The 22,848-nt window shown below is 42.4% G+C and overlaps 2 protein-coding genes across 2 annotated transcripts; one reads left to right on the top strand and one right to left on the bottom strand.

Annotated features, from left to right (window-relative positions):
• Window positions 1-2,943: 2,943 nt before the first annotated feature.
• LOC124657152 (calcium-transporting ATPase 5, plasma membrane-type-like) lies at window positions 2,944-14,624 on the top strand. Its single transcript, XM_047195753.1, has 34 exons — window positions 2,944-3,069; window positions 4,000-4,116; window positions 4,198-4,240; window positions 4,938-5,053; window positions 5,147-5,278; window positions 5,560-5,649; window positions 5,783-5,852; window positions 6,331-6,401; window positions 6,476-6,559; window positions 6,650-6,727; window positions 6,817-6,888; window positions 7,055-7,138; window positions 7,272-7,354; window positions 7,456-7,564; window positions 7,659-7,714; window positions 7,790-7,832; window positions 7,909-7,992; window positions 8,223-8,360; window positions 8,484-8,549; window positions 8,627-8,725; window positions 9,428-9,538; window positions 9,609-9,773; window positions 10,358-10,417; window positions 11,099-11,263; window positions 11,843-11,959; window positions 12,044-12,142; window positions 12,409-12,546; window positions 12,826-12,926; window positions 13,044-13,089; window positions 13,182-13,316; window positions 13,545-13,652; window positions 13,758-13,849; window positions 14,055-14,152; window positions 14,236-14,624. The coding sequence occupies exons 1-34, from the start codon at window positions 2,944-2,946 to the stop codon at window positions 14,259-14,261; spliced, it is 3,222 nt and encodes a 1,073-aa protein (XP_047051709.1). The 3' UTR covers window positions 14,262-14,624.
• Window positions 14,625-15,070: 446 nt separating this feature from the next.
• LOC124652191 (protein MANNAN SYNTHESIS-RELATED 1-like) lies at window positions 15,071-18,510 on the bottom strand. Its single transcript, XM_047191209.1, has 6 exons — window positions 18,372-18,510; window positions 17,193-17,337; window positions 17,030-17,097; window positions 16,851-16,936; window positions 15,766-16,348; window positions 15,071-15,550 (listed from the first exon to the last, which is right to left on the bottom strand). Exons 1-6 carry the CDS (start codon window positions 18,471-18,473, stop codon window positions 15,272-15,274), a joined length of 1,263 nt encoding a protein of 420 aa, XP_047047165.1. The 5' UTR covers window positions 18,474-18,510; the 3' UTR covers window positions 15,071-15,271.
• Window positions 18,511-22,848: the final 4,338 nt, after the last annotated feature.

The following is a 22,848-nucleotide window of genomic DNA, read 5'->3' as shown; positions in this document are numbered from 1 at the left end:
GCGGCGGCGTGAGATCCGCGTGTCGGGTGGAAGGAGGCGCAGCGGCGCCTTCGTTGGCGGCGGAGCGGCGGTCGGGAGGGGTGGTGGCGGCATCCGTTCGGCCAAGATCTGGGCCCCTTTCGGGCCCGATCTGGGCTTGGCGGGCCGTAGGCCCCTGGTCCGACCTTGCGGTTCCCTGGTGGCGGAAGAGGCTCGTCGGCGGTGGCAGGGTGGTGGCGACGCCATGGCCGGCTCGCCGCAACTTGGCGGCGAGGACTTCACGGGCCTGGTTGGGCTCGGCCGGAGCCGGGAGGGCCTGGTTTGTCCTTGCTTGCTTCGTCGGTCGGCTGCCGTGAAGACCGCAGGTGGTGGTCGTCCGGTGGAGGTTGTTCCCTCCCGCCGGTAGTGGTGTGCTACCCCGGGTCCTGCTGTCTCCCTCTTCTTCCTCTAGGCCTTGCGCCGGTGTCCACGGCGAGACATCGATAAGGACTTCAAGACCGTGGTGGCGTGTGTTGGTGGGCGGTAGGTTGGGGGGAGCTCTTCGAATCGTCCAGGATGGTGGATTTGGGGTTGGGAGAAATCCATGTCGGCTCATCTGACTCTGACGCGGTGGCGCCCGAGGGTGCCGCCTTGCCTTCTTGGAGGGCGTCGTATGTACCCCCTTTCCATTTCCTTCCGTGTACCGGGGAAACCCCGGGAGTTCTCCGGACAGCAGCGGCGTCGTCGTCGCTCTCCTTGTTGAAGGTGCTGTTTTGGTATGCGGCGGTTCGAGGTGCTAGGAGTGTGGTGGGAATTCTCCGGAGGACGCAGCGGTTGCGGGGTTGTCATCGTTCTTGTCGAGCCTCCGGTGTCGGCTTTTGTTTTCTTTTCTCTTTCTCTTCCGTTTCTTTTGGGCCTGGTTGTGCTGCGGCCCCAGCATGCTTGTATCGTGTGGTTGCTATATTAATATAGCGGGGCGAAAGCCTATTTCGAGGTGTCGCATAGGTTTGGTGGATGCAAAAAAAATTCTATGAAATATGGTGCAAATTTATTTTTAGATGTATTTTTTACATGATTCCATCCTAAGAATAAAAGTCAACTACACATGTTTGTCTTGAAATTTAAGGACGCAAAGGACCGAAGAAACCAATGTGCAACTCACCATCTTACATTTTGAACAAATCTAAGACATATTTCATGGGATGGAGGGGGTACTATTTTTTCATAATGAAAACAAGATGGGGAAAGAGTAAAAAATAGATGTTAAGCTAAGGAGTAAGCGTAAAATCACCGAAAAGGGATTTTCTATGTGTTCCCCGAAGTATGTATGGATTTAATGATTTGCCCAAATTGGTGTACGCCTTTGTGCTTAGGGCCTCTTTGATTAGCGGGACTCTAACAATGCACGAAATGCAATGCTCACTCCAATCCTAGGTGATTATGTTTGCATCATAGTTTGTTTGATTGCAACGTATGAAAAACGAAGCGTTATGTGTAATGTTTTTGAGTGGTTGAAAAGTATTCTATGGAACATAATGCAAATGCATCATTAGAAACAGTTTATGCATGACTCAACTTTATAGATTTTTTCTAAGGATACCATTCCTCCAAAATTTATATAAAATCATTTGAATAGACCCTAAATGCTCACAATATCAGCCAAAAATGCCGCATTTCTCATCATTGTGTATGGGTGAACAAAATAAAATACTTAACATTTCACCAAGAGATGTCAATTCATTTCATACAAAATAGAGTACGCCCGTACTTTTGGAGCAAAAGGAACTACCTAATTTTAACTCTGTTTTGCAAAAGTCTCACTTTGGTCCCTCAACTCTGTTTTGGTCTAAACCTGCCCTCAAACTCTTAATAGATCTAATTTTGGTCTCTGGTAACGGTTCAACGATGGTTGACCGGTACCGACTCTTTTTTTTTTACCACAGTGGACATATTTGGACAGTTTAAGTCCATGTAGGACTATCTCACCTCGAGATCAGTTATGCAGCTGGCATTACGATGCTGGCGAGATCGTGATCATTATCCATTTGGCGTAGTAACCCTAACTCTTCACCAACACCTAGCGGCGGTGCCTAGCACTACGAGGATGAATAAGAAGGGCGAAAAAGGCAGAATCGGTAGACATGCGAGGGCTTTTGCGTCATGAGGAAAGGCGGAGACGGCTGAAGTGCCAAGGACAACTGCACCAAGCGAGAAAGGCGGAGGCAGCGCACATGTGTGTTAGGACAAGGAGATTTCTTCTATTTATTGACTAAGGACAAATGATCTCGCGTAGATTAAAACCGGTCATTTTTGTCCATGGTGGCAGAAAGAGAGTCAAAACCGGTCAACCATCATTAAATCGGTGTTAGGACCAGAATTGGACTTAATTTAAAGTTTGAGGATAGATATAGACCAAAATAGAGTTATGGACCAATTTTAGACTTTTGCAAGACTTGAGCGACCAAAAGTGAACTTAACCCTTTTTAAAAAGCACCATTTAATGTTGGCACAAATGCGAATTAAATCTGGCCGACCGTTCATCCGATCCGACGGTGGAGACTTCACCTTCCCGTTTCAAACCAGCCCAACGGCTCGCTACCACCCCGTTCTGTTTAGCCTTTCGTTACACTGACAAGCAGGCCAGCCCGTATGTAATTGCAACAGCCACCAGTTTTGCCTCCCTCGTACTCACAGACAAGTGGGCCATCGTCCGTTGGCGCCGTGTGCCATGAGAGAGCCGCCTTCCAGGAACCTTCCTACGCGCAGCTAAGTCGCTACGGGTCCCCGATAAATACGCAGAAACGCGCGCGCACAGGCGAGGAGAGGCGAGGCTCTGTCGCTGACACAGTCGAGGCTTACGCGAAAAACGAGGTAAGGAGATTTCACCGAGCTCCAGAAGCTTCCAGGACCTTCTCCTTCGTTCTGCGCTTCTGACAGAGGTCCGTTGCTAGGTCGGCACTAGGTGTGTGGGGGTGAGGCACGGAAATGGCGTCGCCGCCGCCGGAGATCGCCGTACCGGTGGGGGAGGAGCAGGACATGCAGGTGGAGGAAGGGGACGCGTTCGATATTCCCAGTAAGAACGCGTCGTACGATCGCCTGCGCCGTTGGAGGGTATGCCATCCTCATTTTCTTTCTCACTGCTGCTTCTGGTTCAATTTTTTGTTGGGGATTATCGTTTTTTGGGGTGCCAAGTTGGGATGGAATTGCCGTACGCTGGAGGGGAAAAAAAATCTGTGAAAACTACGATGTACATCATGGTGTATTTTAATTGATAATTTCTAGTGTGGTCGTATGGAGTTTTGAGCGCAGTTGCGATGCTGACGTGACTGGAGGTTCAGGTTCCCTGTAATCGTAATCGTAATTGTGCACTAGTTGTTGAGATAAATGTTTTTATCCTCGCGCCGCCCCTTCTTATATTGGGGATTGGCGGTTTCCTTTGAATTGCCACCTTGCCTGCTTGATCTGTTCTATAATTTCTGTTGGCCGTCAGTCACTACACCAAGTGGCTCCCAACTTCTGATGGATGGATATACTTGACACCCATGGAAGGTTGGAGTAACTGAATTTATGACTTTGATGTGTGGAAGAGCTTTATTGGTGAATGTGGATTAATGTGCAGCGACAATAGGGCGCATCAGCTACCACATAAATCTCTGCTGGCCATGTCTATACTACTCTTTCTGAATTGGAGCGCCTTACTTGTGCGTTTGTTGCACTTCAGTTTCGAAATCTTATGGTATCTGCCTCTGGGCTATAGTGTTAACTGTCAAATCGCAACAATGTGAAGCTTATCAGTTGGGACCTGTTCAAAGTAGAAGGATGATATCCCCCAATCTAGATACTCCTACATGTATAGTTGTATACTAGTTATCAGAATCAGGAACAGTTTGCTAGCCTACTTTTTTTTTCCCTTACAATAGTAATGTAGTAATTTTTAAATTGTACCACGGGGTTTTCAAGAAATACATGAAGTTTGATGTATACATTTAGTAGGAAGGGGGCATTATTGTTAAAAGCATGCCTTTCCTCCCTTCATTTCAGCAAGCTGCCCTTGTGCTCAATGCCTCGCGTCGCTTTAGATATACTGTGGATCTGGAGAGGGAGGAAGAGAAAGAAAACATGAGAAGAATGATACGAGCTCATGCACAAGTTATACGGGTACTGTGTCATTTGCCGGTTGACAAATGATGCTTCACATTGAAGTATAATATTTGCTCATTCTATATTTTTATTCTTCAGGCAGTTTTCCTTTTCAAGAAGGCTGGTCAAAAGGAGCTAGAAGGTACAATCTCCAATTTCCTACTCATATTTTTAAATGGAAAACTCGTGCATCGAAAATAAATACTTTTCGTGTTTTCGCATTTAAAAAAATGGAAAACCCTACTCGATACTAACTTGGTTGGAAGATTGCATACATATTCTAACAAACAGTTGATGCGTCAAAGACCATAATTACATGTATAACACTGTCAGAGTATTGGACACAAACCACACAATTCTTTCTTCTGTTTAATAGCAATTGTTATGTGATGATAATGTTCACGTTTGGTTTCAAGCGTACAATGGAAAATCCATCCTGGCGACCTTTGCCTTGCTTCTTCTTCCACCTATAGAGCATCTGTTTTTTAGCAGCATGTGTAATTGGGAAAGACATATGACCTTATAATGTTACATCACAACCCAGGTATTCCTGTTAGAACACATCTTTAAATGTTGACCAAAGGGGGAATGATCCCTCCCTTGGCTATACGTTGTTAGGTAGGATGAGACTCTCCCAGCGGATGGATGCTAGGATGATAACCCGGTTTAAAGTTCGCCCCTCCCTGTGAAATTACCGCGAGATGGGGATTCGAACCCGGGTGGGCTGGCTGCGCACTCGCTTTCCTTGCCACTGAGCTGGAACTCAGTTCTCGTTAGAACACATCTTTAGTTTTACATTACAAAAATATGACATTGATTTAGTTCTGTTGATCAAACAGAATCCTATAATGGTACAGAGGTTGGGTCGCTCTCTCAGAGATTTCCGATTGATCTGGAAAAGCTTGTAATTTTGAACAGAGATCATGATGCAATTATGCTTCAGGAGGTGGGAGGGGTAGGTTCATATAAATTTTCTCTTTGAATTGGGACATATTTTTTATTTTTTTTGGCGATTTATTCTTACGTCTCTAATAGATTGCCTTCACAGGTTAGTGGGCTTTCAGGTTTATTAAAGAGTAATTTAGAAAGAGGAATTAACTCAAACGAGGAGGATCTGTTGAAGAGAAGAGACCTTTTTGGAGCAAACACCTATCCACGCAAGAAAAGAAAAGGCATATGGGTACACAGTTTTCCTTATGTCTCCTAACTCAGTTTTCCAGTGTGCCTTGTCTTATTTTTTGTTGTTCTTGTTCTATTGAAGGCTGTAGGGGTAAATGAAAAGTATTTTATGATGTAAAAACTATCTTTCCTGGGACAAGTATACATATTAAAACTGAATATATATGTAGTGATTGCAAAAACAAATATACTTTGTAGAACTTATAGCATGCATGTGCACCATGTGAATTTTGGAATTCCATATGTCTCCAAATGTAATATGTACCAAATTATTATTTGCAGCGCTTTGTATTTGAAGCTTGTTGGGATTTGACTCTTGTGATTCTAATGGTAGCTGCTGCTATATCATTATCGCTGGGCATGGCAACAGAGGTACTTTATGACATTCTGATTTATCTTGTCTCCTTTGTTTATGTATTCATTTTTTTTTTGTATTTTCACTGTAAGAATGGCTCAATCTAATAGTACATATTGCTATTTTGGCTTTATTTTATTATCTACTTAGGGTGTAAAAGATGGATGGTATGATGGTGGAAGCATATTCTTTGCTGTTTTTCTTGTGATATTTGTAACAGGTAACAGTCTTACATTTGTTAATCTGCTCATCCAAAACTCATATTTTAAGGGGAGTGACATTATACTCATATTTTAACACTATCCCTTGCATCTAGGATTATTCAGGCCTATGCTGTATAGATTATGTGTCATAGTCCTGTCAGGGTGCAGACGTAGACAGATCACATGGTGCAACTGTGCAAATGGTTTCAGGGATGTGAGTGCATCCCATTATTTTCACACAGCCACCTTATTTTTTAAGGATGAAGTAAAATGAGCTGCTGGGTGCCAAACTCGCAACTTCTTGCTTTGACTACGTAATGAGTGTAACACACTCACGAGTTCATAGAAAACCTTAAGGTATTAGGAAAACACATGTTTTCTCGAATATCAGCAGTTGTACTTATGCATGATCATATATTTGGGGTTCCAGTGATTTGCATAGGTGTTACTGTACTGGAAATGACCATAATATTTATTTCTTCACAACACTTTTAGCAACCAGTGATTATAGACAATCTCTTCAGTTTCAACATCTGAATGCGGAGAAACAGAACATACAAGTTGAGGTGAGTATCCTGAGTATTTTTGTTAGGGACTGGCACTCATTGGCAGTGTATGATCTATTGTGACCTATCATTAGGTTATCAGAGGTGGTAAAAGAATAGGCGCTTCAATATTTGACCTTGTTGTTGGCGATGTTGTTCCCCTCAAAATCGGTGACCAAGTAATGCAATGCATCACATATTCCACTTTTGTCTACATTCGGGCTATTTTTCTCATACTGATGCTATTACATGCATTAATTGATCTTCAGGTTCCTGCAGATGGTGTCCTGATATCTGGTCATTCTCTTGCAATAGATGAATCAAGTATGACAGGAGAGTCCAAAATTGTAAGTGTTGATTAACAAAAGGGAAAATAGTTGTTGTTTTCTGAAATCTTCCTTCTTAAATATTCAAAGTTATGTTATTTTACTGTCAGGTTCATAAGGACCAAAAGACACCTATGTTGATGTCTGGTTGCAAGGTTGCAGATGGTTACGGTTCTATGTTGGTGAGTATCACTTGGTTGGGTCTTCCAAATTATGAAGAGCTCAGCTTGCTGCTTTTATATTGCATAATTGAGTAGCTACTGGTATATTGTCTATTATTTGGTAGCATCTCATTCATTCCAACACTTTGTACTGACTACTAACGAATTATTTATGATAAATGCATAGGTAACAGGTGTGGGTACCAATACTGAATGGGGTATGTTGATGGCAAACCTTTCAGAAGATATTGGTGAAGAAACCCCATTACAGGTTTATTTCTTATTTCGGTTTTTACAAGAGAATTCATTTTTCTCATGTTATGGATCGCATAGAGAATAGTGTGAACTTATATTGACTTTTTTGTTTTACGGCTGTGCTACCACTTGTGCCAACCGTGGAGTAGGTGCGCTTGAATGGTGTTGCTACTTTAATTGGTGTCGTGGGTTTGTCGGTTGCTGGTGCTGTCCTTGTCGTGCTTTGGTTAAGGTGGATCTCCATTACATTCATTCATTTCTATGGTGCACTTTAAGTATTTTGCTACATTATGTAAATATGCTTCTTATGAACACCTTCCATCTAAAATGTAGATATTTTACTGGGCATAGCAATAATCCAGATGGAACTACCGAATTTGTGGCTGGGACTACTGGTGCAAAACAGGGATTTATGGGGGCAATTAGAATTTTTACAATCGCCGTATGTAATCCTACTTGTCTTGCTTTCACTTTAATGAAGACTATTAGGGAGTATTTCTTTCTGAGTCAGCTGATTCTACCTCATTTTCCACTAGGTAACTATTGTGGTTGTTGCTGTGCCTGAAGGACTCCCTTTAGCAGTAACTTTGACGTATGAATCTTTTACCTTCTATACAAATTCCTTAAAATTGGCAGGTGTATTAAACTGGTGCTTGTTTGATTTCAGCCTTGCATATTCAATGCGAAAGATGATGCGAGACAAGGCTCTGGTAATACATAGGAAGAGACTTTTAAAGCAAACCTTGACATAGGTATATAATCTATGTGTTTTGATTTGGCATTCAGGTGAGGCGACTTTCATCTTGTGAAACAATGGGATCCGCAACCACGATTTGCAGTGACAAGACTGGAACACTTACCTTGAATAAGGTTTGTGAAGCCAATTTGCACTCACCACAAAAATACTATGCATACACCATGCTGCAGCTTGACACTGTTCCTTCATGGTTTGCTTTTCAATCAAACCTGACAAGTTACCAGTTTGAATGAGCATGTGTTCTAATAGTTGTGTTTAACTGCGATCGCATAGAATCAGTGATGCCTTAAATTGTCATTGTGCTTCTGTATCTTATATTCTCCTTTTCCAATTGATCGTTTAGATGACAGTTGTGGAAGTATATTTGAGTGAGACGAAGTTGAATCCTTGTGATAATACTGGGTTGATGTCTAGCAGTGTAGCATCTCTACTTATTGAAGGAATTGCACAAAACACAGCAGGAGCTGTGTTTTCGCCAGAGGTACAGTATGGTACATTTCTCTTTTGCTTGTACTTTTTTGCATACAGTTGTAAGTACTTCCAATGAAATTCACCTGTCATACCAAACAATGTCATCCATGTTAATATGTTTTCCTGTCTATAGGATGGAGGAACTGCTGAAGTTACAGGCTCACCAACTGAAAAAGCAATTCTTTCTTGGGGTCTTAAGGTACAGCCCATACGCTCTTTGGTTCATCATTACTTCTTTCAAGTTTCTTCCATTAAATTGACATTTGAACTGCATAGATTGGGATGGATTTCAATGACGTGAGATCAAGATCTTCAGTTCTTCGTGTTCTGCCATTTAACTCGGTGAAGAAATGCGGTGGTGTTGCAGTGCAAGTGGTATGCACAGTTTATGCACTGAAATTCTGAAGGAATCATCTATGTTAAATAAGAAATGGACCTTTTTAGTCTGAATTACTGACTCTCCTACAATTTGGTGCTAAGTATTTAGCTTACTACATTTCTGACCTTTTGGTTTTACATCTTGCAATTTCGTTGTGAGCTTTGCTATCTCTCAGAGCTACATGATGGTTCTTGTGCTGATAAAATTCTAAGCTTGCTTTATAAGTTGTATGTGTTTTGCCTGTTCCTGTCAAAGTTTCAAGACAACGTCTTTTTATTGCTTTGAATTTCTCTTTTGCCTTCTTTAGTATATACCGTAAATGAGTGCCTTGCTTGAACTAATCATACTCCCTCCGCCCCAAATTTCAAGTCATACAATTTTGTTCTCAAGTCAAACTTTTACTTAAGTTTGACTAAGTTTATAGTGTATTTGTAAATGCATCATGAAATGTGTTTTTGTACTGTATTTGTTTGTTATGATGTTGATATTTTTTCAGCGAAGTTGGTCAAACTAAAACAAGTTTGACTTAAAAAACTAATTTGGATTATATTTTAGATAGGAAGTTTGACTTAAAAAACTAATTTGGCTTTTAGATAGGAGGGAGTAGTATTTACGTTGTTATTATCTTTCCTAGTCCTTTTTTTGGTAGGAGTTTCTTAGTTTATGTTCTCAGTGCTATTCTATTGTTGTAAGTGCAGTCAGATGATAATGTCCACATCCACTGGAAAGGTGCTGCTGAGCTGGTGTTAGCATCTTGCAAAAGCTGGCTTTCTATTGATGGTTCAGCTCATCCAATGAGTTCTGACAAGGTAAATACCAACCCAAATTGATTGATACTTTGCTTCTGAAGTCTTTACTAAATTGTTAGTACTTTGACAGTATAACGAATTGAAGAGATCCATTGACGATATGGCAATGAGTTCACTGCGCTGTATTGCTTTTGCATATTGTCCCTGGGAGCTCAGAATGGTTCCTAAGGAAGATCTCGATAAGTGGCAGTTGCCAGAGGATAATCTGACTCTTCTTGGAATGGTTGGGATAAAGGTGTGTATTGTTGTTGGTGTTTATTTTATACTTCTGCTATCATTTGAGTAATTTCGCGTAGGCTGTGTCTGTCCTCATTTCATGGATAATTTAGCAGTCCATGCCATGGTATTATATGAATGAAAAAGAAAAAAATAACAGAATTGTCCATTTGCATCTTGCTAGCTGGATGCTTTCTGTTTAGAACTCTTTATGTGTGAATCTGTTTAGGCACAATATTGTTAGAATAGTTCTACCAACCAACTATTCCAAAAGACCGATCTGATGGAAAGTGGTGGTATAATATAATTAACACCCCCCCCCCCCCTTCACATCCGACGTGGATAACACCTCCCCTCACGCCCAACAGGGGCGTGGATAAATTGGGGATTAATGGTGCGGGGATTGAGACTTGAACCCGAGATCTGGGCTCTCTGGTACCATGTTAGAATAGTTCTACCAACCAACTATTCCAAAAGACAGATCTGATGGAAAGTGGTGGTATAATATACTTAACAAATATATGTTCCATTTTTTCCGTATAATTTTTTATCTCTTCATGGCTGCATGCAACTTTTTACCTTTCTATGATTTTTTTTCTCTAGGATCCTTGTCGCCAAGGAGTGAGGGACGCTGTACAATTATGCAATGCTGCTGGTGTGAAGGTTATTATCCTCAATGGTTTATTTTTCTATGCACTTATTTTATTTCCATATATTTCTATTTCATATTTTCTTTTCATGGATTATTAAACTATTGAGTTTATAATAGGAGGTTAGGACATGGTGGTTTGCCAATATACTGTTTTAAAACGTTTATGGTGCTTCAGTTCCTTTTGTGCATGTTGTCAAGAATATGTCATATGAGGGAAGGTCCAAACGCTTATCCATGTGTATTTGAATAAACGGGGCATCTTAGGTACTAATAGAAGCGTTTATACTTACAAAGTTCCAATTTCTCCTTCATGTGGCCATGTTGCAAATATACGATAAAAAAATCTTTAGTACACTTGATCTGCTTATATGCCAAGGCCACTAGTTTTTCATGCCTGATGTGTGTTAATTGATCGAATAATGTGAAGGAGTTGTAGCTATTATTGCTGAGTAAATCCAGCTTTATCAGCCTTGTTTGTTCAATTAATCGAAAAATAGGTGGTAAAATGCGGATATCCTTGGCTTCATATGCAAGGGATAATTGTTGTCACAGGCTGACAGCTATGTAGATCACATGGGCAGAACTTGTAATTTCAAGGTGTTGTGTGTGGGTGTCAGCGTGCATGTACATCGTGTGTTTGAAAAGAATTCTTCTTGCGTTTGATTAAAGCATTAAAGGTATCTTTGTTATAGGTACGGATGGTGACAGGAGATAATGTTGAAACAGCTAAGGCCATTGCTCTCGAATGTGGAATACTGAATGCAAATGATGTTGAATCAGAGACAATAGTAATAGAGGGGAAGGTATTCCGTGAAATGTCTGAAAGTGCACGAGAAGAAGTTGCTGACAAGATTACAGTAAGCCCACCTCTCCATCCCTCCCTCTATCTCGTGTTTGGAGCTTCCAAAACTATGAACTTTGGTAACATCAATACTAGACTAACACAATAATATCCTTAACAAAAAAAATTATACCTTGAGTAGCACATGTATTGATATCATAGAGTAAAAATATCTTCTGAAAGGAATTCAAGGATAATCTAAAATGGCGTTCATTTTGCCCACATCGGTTCTTGTGTTCTTTAGCAAAGAAAGGTCAAGTTAGATTCGAATAAAATTAACTCCAGTGATGTTTTGTGCTAACAAGTAGCAATGCTTATTGTTGCTTCGTACAACCAGTCTGCAGATAATTAATGGGTATAGGGTCTTTACTTTACTTGTATAACTATAAGCATATCACTACCATAAATAAAAGCATTTTTATATGATACAAGGTACTTTATTGATAGAAATCTCTTCGAAGTTTCTGACTTCATTTGGTGGTACTCCCTCCGTTCTTTTTTAATTGACTCAAATTTAGTACAAAGTTGTACTAAATCTGAGTCAATTAAAAGAGACCGGAGGGAGTATCAGTTAATATATCAACTTTTATTTTAGGTAATGGGACGATCTTCTCCAAATGACAAACTTTTGCTTGTACAAGCTTTGAAACGAAAAGGACATGTTGTAGCTGTAACCGGTGATGGCACCAATGACGCCCCAGCATTACATGAGGTGTGTCTGCAACTATGTCATTATTTATTGAAGTGTTAACCTAGAATCATCCTCTTGTATTCATATGTTCCTTTTGTCATATAGGCTGATATCGGTCTTTCAATGGGTATCTCGGGGACAGAAGTTGCTAAAGAAAGCTCAGACATTATAATTTTGGATGATGACTTCACATCTGTTGTCAAGGTTGTCTTCTCCAACATCAAAGCATAATGCTGATTTTTATAACATCGGCATGTTAGCCTGTCATTGTGCTTTCAGTTATTGCACGCTCATACCAGCATGGTTTGTCCTTGTGCAAATATCTATTTCCAGCGATATATCTTGACAGACGTGCATATGCAATAACCTGTATGAATTGCGTGCATCACACACCATAGTTCTGATCTAGTGACAACTAATCTTGAACTTCTATCTAGAGCACAAATCTTAACTTTCGTTCATTGTGTTAGGTTGTTCGTTGGGGACGGTCTGTCTATGCAAATATTCAGAAATTCATCCAGTTCCAGCTGACTGTTAATGTTGCTGCTCTAGTGATAAATGTGGTTGCTGCTGTGTCCTCTGGTGATGTTCCTCTGAACGCAGTTCAGGTTGAACTCTTTTCTTTATTGTGTTATGTTCTTCTTATAGCTGCATATCCTGTGTTAAGTTCTCATTTAACAGTCCCTGTTTATGTGCATTCTCATTTACTTGAGTTGTTTAGATGACATAAGCATCAAAAATATTTAAGGAAAAAATATAAAATTCGAAATATTTTTGTCATAAACTGCTAAAAAAATATGAATAGCTATGGCAAACTACTAAGATACTTTGAAGGAAGTAGTGCCTTGTTTATTTGTTCTCAACCACATCATTTTTCTTGTCGACAGCTTCTCTGGGTGAACCTTATCATGGACACACTGGGAGCTCTTGCATTAGCAACTGAACCACCGACGGACAGCCTAATGAAGAGACATCCTGTTGGACGAAGGTACAATACACCCTCATACACAATTATTGACAGATATTCTTTATATGTTAATGTTGTTATGTACTTCAGTTTTGTCTAAATAACGTTAATGCTATACTTTCTTATTCATTTCTTCAGAGAACCTCTTGTTACAAATATTATGTGGAGAAACCTGTTTATCCAGGTCTGTAGTTGTCTAACTCACATGTATGTATACATTCAAGCAATTAAGATCCTGTTAAATCAGCTTTTCATATCTATATGGATTTTTTGCAGGCTGTTTACCAGATAGTAGTTCTTCTAGTCTTCAACTTTGATGGCCAAAGGATTTTCCATTTACATAATGAAAGTCGAGAGCACGCTGACAAAATTAAAAACACCTTTGTCTTCAATGCATTTGTCTTTTGCCAAGTAAGATCACTGGAGGATTTTTCTTCTAATAATTCATTTTATAATTTTAGTGAAACTACAGTTTGTTCTCACTTCCTGAGATATGCTGCATTCCTTGAATAGCCTCAACACCTCCTTGCTACATATCAATTTCGTTACTGAATATGTCACATGTGAATGTACATATTCCTGATACATGTAAGAAATCATAGAATTCTTTTCTGATGCCTGATGTGGCATTCATGTCAGATCTTCAATGAGTTCAATGCTCGCGAGCCTGAGGAGAAGAATGTCTTCAGAGGAGTTACGAGGAACCACCTTTTCATGGCTATAGTGGGCATAACTACGGTACTTCAGGTAACTGTCAAGATGCATACATGTTTTGACGAGGCACAAGTGGGATCATCATCTCATCTGGCAGATCTTGAAAAGTGAGTTCATAAACATCATTTCATCACGCAGACCTTGATAGTTGAGTTTCTCGGGAAGTTCTTCGGCACTGTTAGACTTGGTTGGAAGCTGTGGCTGTTATCAGTTGCTATTGGTGCAGTAAGGTATGCACAGAGAACTCCATTGTGCTGTACAGACAAGACACTCATTTTTCGCTCTAAAAACATCGTAGTCAACTTCATATAGCCCAATATCTGTTGCTGTCAATTGCGTCTGCGCCAATGCTAAAGGATTTTTCTCAAAATTTTATCCAACATGCTGCGAGCCATGAATTACTCATAATTTATTCCTTATCTGTTGCCAATCCAGCTGGCCTCTGGCATATCTTGGGAAATCCATTCCGGTGCCGGCCAGACCTTTCCAGGATTACTTCAAGCATTGTTTTTCCGGGAGAAGGAAACGACAAGGTAATTTGCATGTGATCCTTCTGTTAGGTTTATTATCGCTCGGCGAGCTTCTAGTAACCCCTACATTCGATTGTGTACTGCAGATGAAGAGCAGGGCGGGAAGAGCTGAGATTTAGCTGGTGTCTTGTAATCAGAAACACATCTTCCGCTCTTCCCTGGGGAGCAACTTCTGGAGAAGCTGCAAAGTGTGACAAAGTTCAAGGCTTCATCTCAGCTGGAGTTTGCAGAGGGGGGCAAAGGGGATCCCTATCAATGGGATTCAGATGCGCCCACAGGGAATAAGAGGAAGCTCGCCCATAGTGCGGCGTATTACAGAATATTAGGGTACTCAAATAAGACTTTGCATCGTGATCTGCAAGTTAGTTTCTAGGCTAAACTCCCATCCATATGGCTGAAGACTTCGAACAAGTTTTGTACTTCCAGAGAACAATGATCAATGTTTTTGCAAGTTTTGACGTTTTCACTAATTGCTAGTGCCATGTGTAGATATAATGTTGAACTCCTTTTGGACATTATAAAGAGCTCGAAGTGCCAGCATAGATATTGCCACGAAGCTCTGCTGCAGGGTTCAAGTCCGTCAGGGCAGCACGCTGGCTCCTGGAGCTGTTATGTTGAGCAAGAGAACGGGATGGAGACGACAGCAGTAAGTCGCCTGCACTTGCCATTGGGTTAGTTTTCTTGATTACTTGTCTTTAGGATGATCCTTGAGCTGTTAGCTTGATAAAGTGGAGGAATTGGAAAAGATTCCAGTAGTCAGAATGTGTTAAGTAGAGAACAATGGAAGAATGCTTAAACTTAGATCACATATTCCATGGATGGACATTTCAGAGCCATTTCCGCCATAACTGGTGAGCTGATATAAGATGATTTAGCATATAACCTGGTACATGAAGCACACTCTTTTCGCATGCCCACTCTCACTGTTCATTCTGTACCACACTATGATCCTGTGTTTGTCGCTGTTTTCACAAACAACACTCATCATTCCATGTGCCTCCCACAACAAAGCCTAACTAGTAATACAACAACAGCACTTACAAATGCATGTATGTACCCAAAACATGGCCGAGCATCTCACTTCAGTTCATCTTATTAAATGACAGTAAACACTAGGCGGTACTAGCAGTAGCACGAGTAGGCAAAGTGGCTCTTCTTGGTGATGTATGTGGAGATGAAGTCTGAAGCCTGCGCTGATGCGCCGAGTCCCGTAGCAGGAACAAGGATCTCGGTCAGGCCTGATCCAATCCTCTTACCGGCAACATGTCCGTAGAACATACCAGCAATGGCAGGGACAAAGACATCGCTCTGCGAGCAAATCTCGAGGTCCAGGGCTCTTGCTAGATCTGAATCGCCTGAATTCAGGAACTCACCTTTCTTCTCAGCCGGAATTATGTCATCCTACGCAAAGACAAATTTTAGGTCAAAAATCCCTGCCATAAGGCTTTTTTTCAAAAAAAAAGTGGTCCTGCATAACAAGTTACAATAGCATATTGAGCGGATCTGTTGTTTTGTGCTAGCTTTTATGTTAGCTAATATATCATCGCAGCTGGAGAATTAGTTAGGAGAAAACAGAATATGATGCACACTAATTAAATGGTAGATTGGTTACTTGCCTTGGTATAAGTGTTTGGAAAAGCTTCCTTGAGAGTATTCAGGCCTTTGTGCCACCATGTCTCTGTCAGGTAGATGGTTGTGTTAGCAGAGAAGCCAACCTTCTTCAGGAAATTCAAAACCTCATGAGGATTATAACAGCCTTTCCTTCTCGCACCCCCGCTTGTTTTACAGACCTTCTTCTCTAGCAAGTCAGTTCGCAGATCGACTGCTAACACCTTCTCATCTGATTTCTTGCTTAGTTCTTTAAGCCTGCCCAACATTTGTTCAGCCACTTCCGAATATTCCGGCTTCAGTTTGAGGCCACTGAACATGGCATGGCAAGCCGTTGAATCCAAGTCCTTATTATTCGTCCCTTTTGGTTTCAAGCTTACTGAAGAGAAAATAATTGCAAGTCGTAGGTAGCTATTTGTTTGGAAGATGGGCTGAATGGTTTCCAGGATGAAGTGTTCTGTCACCCGGTTTGGTACTCTAATAACTGCTGGCTTCTTAGAACTCCATTCATTAGGAAGTTTATCTACTACTTTGACAACACCATCCAAACTCCTCTTGAATTTCTCTGCATCATACATGTCTTGGAAGTTCCTGTTCATGAAATTTATATCATTAGGTCAGAATTGTGATGACAACAATCTTCAGCATTTTTCTTCAAAGTTGCAATCATCAGCATATTTCTCTAAAATAACAACCATCATAATTTCTGAAATAAAAGAAGTACAATGGTTTTGTAGAATCCGGAGTATTCATTATTATAGATTTTAGAGAACATAATATTCATAATTTTGAGTTGCAGAAAGAATGTAGCCTTGTTGGGCCGGATAGTAGAGATATAGTAAGAAACTTCTCATTGTTTATCCATGTTAAAAAACACGATTCATTATTTAAATCAAATTTGCAAGTTATTCGCAAGTACTTCAGTGTTATCTGAAGAGGTTGTTCATATTTATTTGTGCAAAACAAGGATTCCAGATGCTCATGTATTGGACAAGAAAAATCACTAGATGCTGATGTGGTGAAACACATGCTTTCACCACCAGTAGGTGTATGCAGAACTGAGTAAAATAGCATCATTTCTCCAGAAACATACCGACTCTTTCCTAATTCATCTCCTCTGATTTCTGGGAGTACAAGCGTTGCACCCAGATACCTTGCAATTACTACAGCATCAGCAATCTGCAGACAAAGGGGCAGTACAAAAACATAAGATGATTCTCTGCTCACTCAGTCATACATTTTACAAGGGCAAGTTCCAAGTTGCAGGCATACCTGTGATATGTGATATTCAGGACCCATAGTCAACGACAATGTCACAAAACCATTAGACTGCTCACCCTCTGCATAAAACACGAATATGAGTAACCAGATTAACCGGTAATAGTTATGGATGTGAAGAAAAAAATTCTTGAATTATTATGTAATGTACTGTTACTTGGGCTTGGTTTGGTCCAGCAGGGTTTGATCTCCTCAACAGCCTCATTTAGGGGCTCCACTCCGGCCCTGTTGGCATTGGTTATTTCAGTATTGTCTGCGATCTTCATCGCATTGAATTCCACGCCTGTTGCCTCTATGCTCAGCTGTATGTTCAAATTGAGAGCAATTATAGCATGGCCACAACATTTAAAAATGTCAGCATTTTTCTATCAGTTAGAGGTAGCAGATGATATGGTGTCAGCAGTGCATTTGATGTTTTGAACAGGTCAAAGACAGGGAGAGCAAGCTAGGAGAGTAATAGTGATTTATCACATGGACAACTCTCAGTTTTCAGCTCATACTCTAAAATGAGATTAACCATAGTAATTTTCTTTATAAAGAAGTTAAAAAGTATTGCTTCCCCACCGACAGCCCTTTCTCTAGGGTGAAAGCTCATAATAATTTATTCGTGACACCGGATACCAAGCTTCTGGTTTCCTTTTGACCCCAAAGCGTGGTGCAACGTGCTGATTTAACTAGGAGATTGGGTTATTAAACCCTACCTAAGCCCAAAAGTCAAGGCACTCTGACACACAACTCTCCAGATTGCCCTTCACAGCTGACAAACAATGCAGGCTAACAGAATGTTAGCCTTGTATATATTTTGTTTTGTTCTCTCTTGTGTTCTTCTCTTGTTTTCTTTGTTTTTTGTTTTTTTTGTTTTGCCTTCTGTAGCCTTGCTACCAACGCTGTAACTTTCCCGTCATCTTGACGGTCTTCTTCTAATATACAAAGACACACGTCTAGGCGTGTGTTCGAGAAAAAAGTCACTTCAGATTTGGGGCCATGTACTGCACAGAACTGGGAAAATCTTGACTGCATTTCCAGTCGAGATTTCTTCAGGCGACTGCGACGAAAAATCCGTTGAGATTATTGGCAAGAACCAGTACAGGAAAATCAAGAAATCCCAATCCTAGGGACACTGCTGCTGCACACATCAGTCTATCCACAGTCTGGACCAAATTAACAATGCATAATCAGGTGACTGTTAACCAAATCAGGAACCAAGAAGGCAAGAACACGACAGCATCACCCCTGCAAATTTCCTTCCAAAGAGATCACCGGCCCCTGTAAAACCAAAGCTAGAGCGTAGAGAGGAGGCGAGAGATCTTGGGGAGAAGGAAGCCCTTAATTATACCTCGGAGACGGAGGTGAAGTGGTCGTGCTTGATCATGTTGCCGAGCATGACGAACATGGAGAGGGTCAGGAACCCCGCCACCACCTGCCGCGGATCCACCATTGCGCCGACACCGGCCGCCGGCGAGCGAGAAGGAGGAGCAAACGGACGGCCACCGACAGCGGGCACGAGGAGAGTGCCGGCTTCGTGTACTGCCGCTCGATGGGGTTGTGGACTGGAGTGGAGTGACGCAGTGGCCGTGGGGAGAGCTGGAGCTTTAACTGCCGAGATTTGTCGAAAAAGAAAATGGACGCGTCTAGCGGGCGGACGCCCGCCCGTCGGTAGTCTCTGGCGCACCACCGTAAAAGGAAAGTTCCTGTCCCAGCAATATAAAAGTGGAAAGGAACCCTACTTTCTAGCTACCACACTCGCGTTGTCTTCCCCATCCCGATTCGGCCAGCGCGCCGCCCCGGCCACTAGCGCTCGCCGCCGTCCTCCCCTAGCACGTGCGCCCTCGTCTTCGACTTCCCCTCGAGCGCACGCCGGCAGCCGGCCTGTTTCCCCGTCTCCCACATGCCACCGCACGAGCTCGGCGACAGGATCCCGCCGGCGACTTCCTCCCGCCCCGCTGCCATGGCCTCCACCCCGCGCTTCCTGAACGGACCTGCCTCCACCCCCGCCGCCGGGAGGTCCCCCCGACTCCATCCCCTGCGAACACCAGGTCTCTAGCTGCACCTCGCGTGCCCGAGATGTCTCCTCCTGGGAGCTCCTGGGACGCCGCGGAGCCGAGCCGAGGGAGTAGAGGAGGACGGCCTGGGCAAGCAGGCTGAGGAGGAGATCAGCTCGCGGCGGCCCGGTACCAGAGTCGGAGAAGGCGACCTTCACGCCGTAAATTGGGGAACGCACAAATTGATCTGGAGGAGCGCGGACGGCGAGGAACTCCTGGCACTGCTGCTCGACGGCGGCCTGGTTCTTCTTGCGCCGGCGAGAGTATCATCGGGGAGCTGAAGGACGTGCTCGCTGACGGATACGCTCCGGCGTTCCATGGGCCTAGCATTGACCCACCAGATATCGTATTAGATCGTTGCCTAAAAAACATGATAATTGCTCAATTCTGCCTATTATGAGTAGTAGTATTCCGTACCTAATACCGTTTGTTGCTTATTTATGCCAATAATTACCTAAACATCACATAATATTTGCTTATTTTCTCGCCGTTCGGTTCATTTGATCAAAACTGATGGGGGTACCATTGAAGTTGCCTAACAACATATGATACTTGTTCAATGACCGCATTTTGTTGCTTAATATCCTGTATTAGTTGCTCAATTATGTAATTTAGTAATAGTTGATTAATTATGTTAGTTTGTTGCTCACCGATGTCTTAAAATTCTCTAAAATTGTCGCAAAGTTACATATTGCTGCTATGAAGTTGCTATTAAACTTTTTGCTAAATTTTCTAGCGGTATTGTAAAATTATATGAAAGTTTAGAACGTGATATGCAACTTTACAACAATCGTAGATGATTTAATAACTAAAATACAATTTTACATGAGGGGTAGGCAAACTTTATAATCGCGATAGAATACTTTGCTGCAGCAGAACCAACTTCACAATATTGCATTGTCGGACATCAAAATTGTCCTATCATGGACAAAATTGCGTCGTTGGACATCAAAATTGCTCTATCGTGCGTCAATGTTGCACTAGCCAACTTTACACGAGGGGTAGGGAACTTTACATTAGGGGTATGCAACTTTGCATAAGGGGTATGCAACTTTACAACATCGATACATACTATAGTTGCGCCATCGGGCGCCAAAATTGCCCTATTATGCACAAAACATGCTCTGCCGTTAGGCAACAAAGTTGCTCCGGCCGACACTAAAATTGTGTAGTCAGGCACTAAATTGCATTGTCATGCACAAAAAGTTGCTCTGTCGTGCATCAATGTTACGTCGGCGAGCACCAAAATTGTACCGTTGGACACTGAATTTGCTTGTGTCATTACTAAAGTATCGTATCTCAATGCTTAATACATTCCTTGATTATAGACAACTTCGCAAAAATAATAGACAATTTAACCGAAGAGAATAGGAAAAATTAGCAACGGCAGAAATATATATTGTTGTTGGGGCAACTTTTAGGCAAACAAACTAACATATTTGAGCAACTTTTTTTAAATGTAGTTGAGCATGGCAACAAAATAAATAGATTAAACAACTAACATGTGCAGTTAAGAAACTAATATGTGCAATTAAGCAACTAATATGATAAATAAAAAATCATTACAATCCCGGCCATATCCCCTCTCTCGCAGAAACAAGCATGGGTGCGGCTCATCCTGTCATCCATGGCGATCCCAACCATGCGCGGCTCAAGCTTGGAGCTCCCAGATCGATTTGGGCGGAGGAGACGGTTTGGGTGGCGGAGGAAACCCGCTAAGTTGCTATGTCTTGCATCAAAGTTGCTCCGTCGGGTTTCGAAGTTACTTCGTTGGGCTGCAGAGTTGTTTCGCCGGTTCCAAAGTTGCTCCATTGGATTCCAAAGTTGCTCTGCTAGGCAGCAATGTTGTTCCGTCGGATTTCAAAGTTGCTTTGTGGGATTTCGAAGTTGCTCTGCTGGGTAGCAAAGTTGCCACGTCGGATTTCGAAGTTGCTCTGCTGGACAACAAAGTTGCTCCGTTAGGTTTCGAAGTTTCTCTGCTAGCAAAGTTGCCCCGACGGGTTCCAAAGTTGCTCTATCGGGTTTTAAAGTTGCTCTGCTGATTAATAAAGTTGCTCCATCGAATTTCGAAATTGCTTTGCTGGACAACAAAGTTGCTCCGTCGAGTTTGCAAGATGGTCCCACGATAGATAACTTCCGTATCACTACGTAACAATGCAAATTTGTTGCCTAAAATTACATAATAGATGCTAAAAATGCTAGTTTCTTGCTTGCCGTAGTTTGTTGCCTAAAAATCACATGGGTGTCAATTTGTTGCCTCAAATCACATAGTAGTTGCTATAAAATGTTAGTTCGTTGCCTAAAATAACACAATAATTGTTTACTAAAAATCCATCTAAGGATGCGGTCCTGCATTGGGAGGACCTTGAATATGGCGGGATACCTTGAATCCGGTGATGGGTATGCAACTCTGTATAAGCGACAGAAAAAATCACAGCAGTATGAGGCAATTTCGGTGTAGCTGTAGATAATTTCAATATATTTGTAAGTAACTTTGGTGTAGCTTTAGGCAAATTCACTACAGTTGTAGGCAACATTTGTTTTAGCGACAGGAATCTACACATCAGCGATAAGTAACTTTGTAACATAAGCATGCAACTTTATTGTACCAATAGCCAACTTTATTGTAGTGGTATGAAACTTTATAACACATCAGAATATGAGTTGGCAACTTCATATCAGCGCGAGGCAAATTCACAGTAGTACGAAACAACTTAAGTGCAATTGTAGGTAACTTGGTTACATAATAAAGCAACTTTATTGCACCAATAGCCAATATTATTGCAGCGATATGAAACTTTATAGCACATCAGAAATGATACTAGGCAACTCTACAACATGAGTAGTCATCTGCGTAGCCGGAGCGTTGCCCTCGTCGCAAGATCCCGCAGTGCCGCACCGCCAAATCCGCGAAGCACCACCCCCGCCGCCGCAAGGGGAAAAAGGTCGCCGCCCACAGGAACATACCTCGCCGCCACCGTCCGGGCTTTTCTCAGCGTGCCCCCGACGGCGGCAGAGAAGGGAGAGGACGGGAGGGAGAGAGCTAGTGACGGCACGGTCATGGTCGCCTACAGTGTCGCCTAACCTTGGGCGACCCCTCATGGTACGATTTTAGTACAAAGACTGGGAGGTGATTTCGAATGATGGTTTCACACGCTGACTACACCTAATCTTAGTCTGATTGTACAGTACCAAATAATCGCACAATTCAGTCCTAGTAGCATTGCTCTTTATAGGATTTTAAGAAACAAATCAATATAATGGAGCAACTACTATGTGCCTTGAGGCAACAATCTTAGAGAAAGTAGCAATTAGATGAGGCAACAATCTTAGAAAGGGACGCTCGATTTTTTCTGAAGCTTGGGCTGCTGTAGCCGCAGGCGACGCGACTACAGTCTACAGTGGACCTGCACCGATGGTCCTGGATGGAGCGGGCATACTGAAGGGATAAAGGGGAGCTCTGCTGGCGTCTTGAGGGACTGCGCGGCATAGGTGGGTCGGCCGACGGCGACGAGAATCAGGCGGATGGTGGGGACATCGGCTGCAGGAAGGGCGAGATGCACCGGCGGCCCTCGATGTAGGGGGAGCAGGGCGGCGCTGGAGAAGCGCTTGGCATGTGAGAGGATGGCCGAGACGAAGGCCTAAATGGTTGATGCTGCCCCGCCGGATCTCGGTGGAGATCATGGGCGGCGCTCGGATGTGGCCTTCCTCCAGCATGAGGTCGGGACTCGGGAGGTACTGGCTGCGTCGCCGAAATCCGCGGGACACAGC

Source organism: Lolium rigidum, chromosome 5 (assembly GCF_022539505.1).
Source record: "Lolium rigidum isolate FL_2022 chromosome 5, APGP_CSIRO_Lrig_0.1, whole genome shotgun sequence".
NCBI lineage: Eukaryota > Viridiplantae > Streptophyta > Magnoliopsida > Poales > Poaceae > Lolium > Lolium rigidum.
This window is presented reverse-complemented; position numbering and strand designations above follow the sequence as displayed.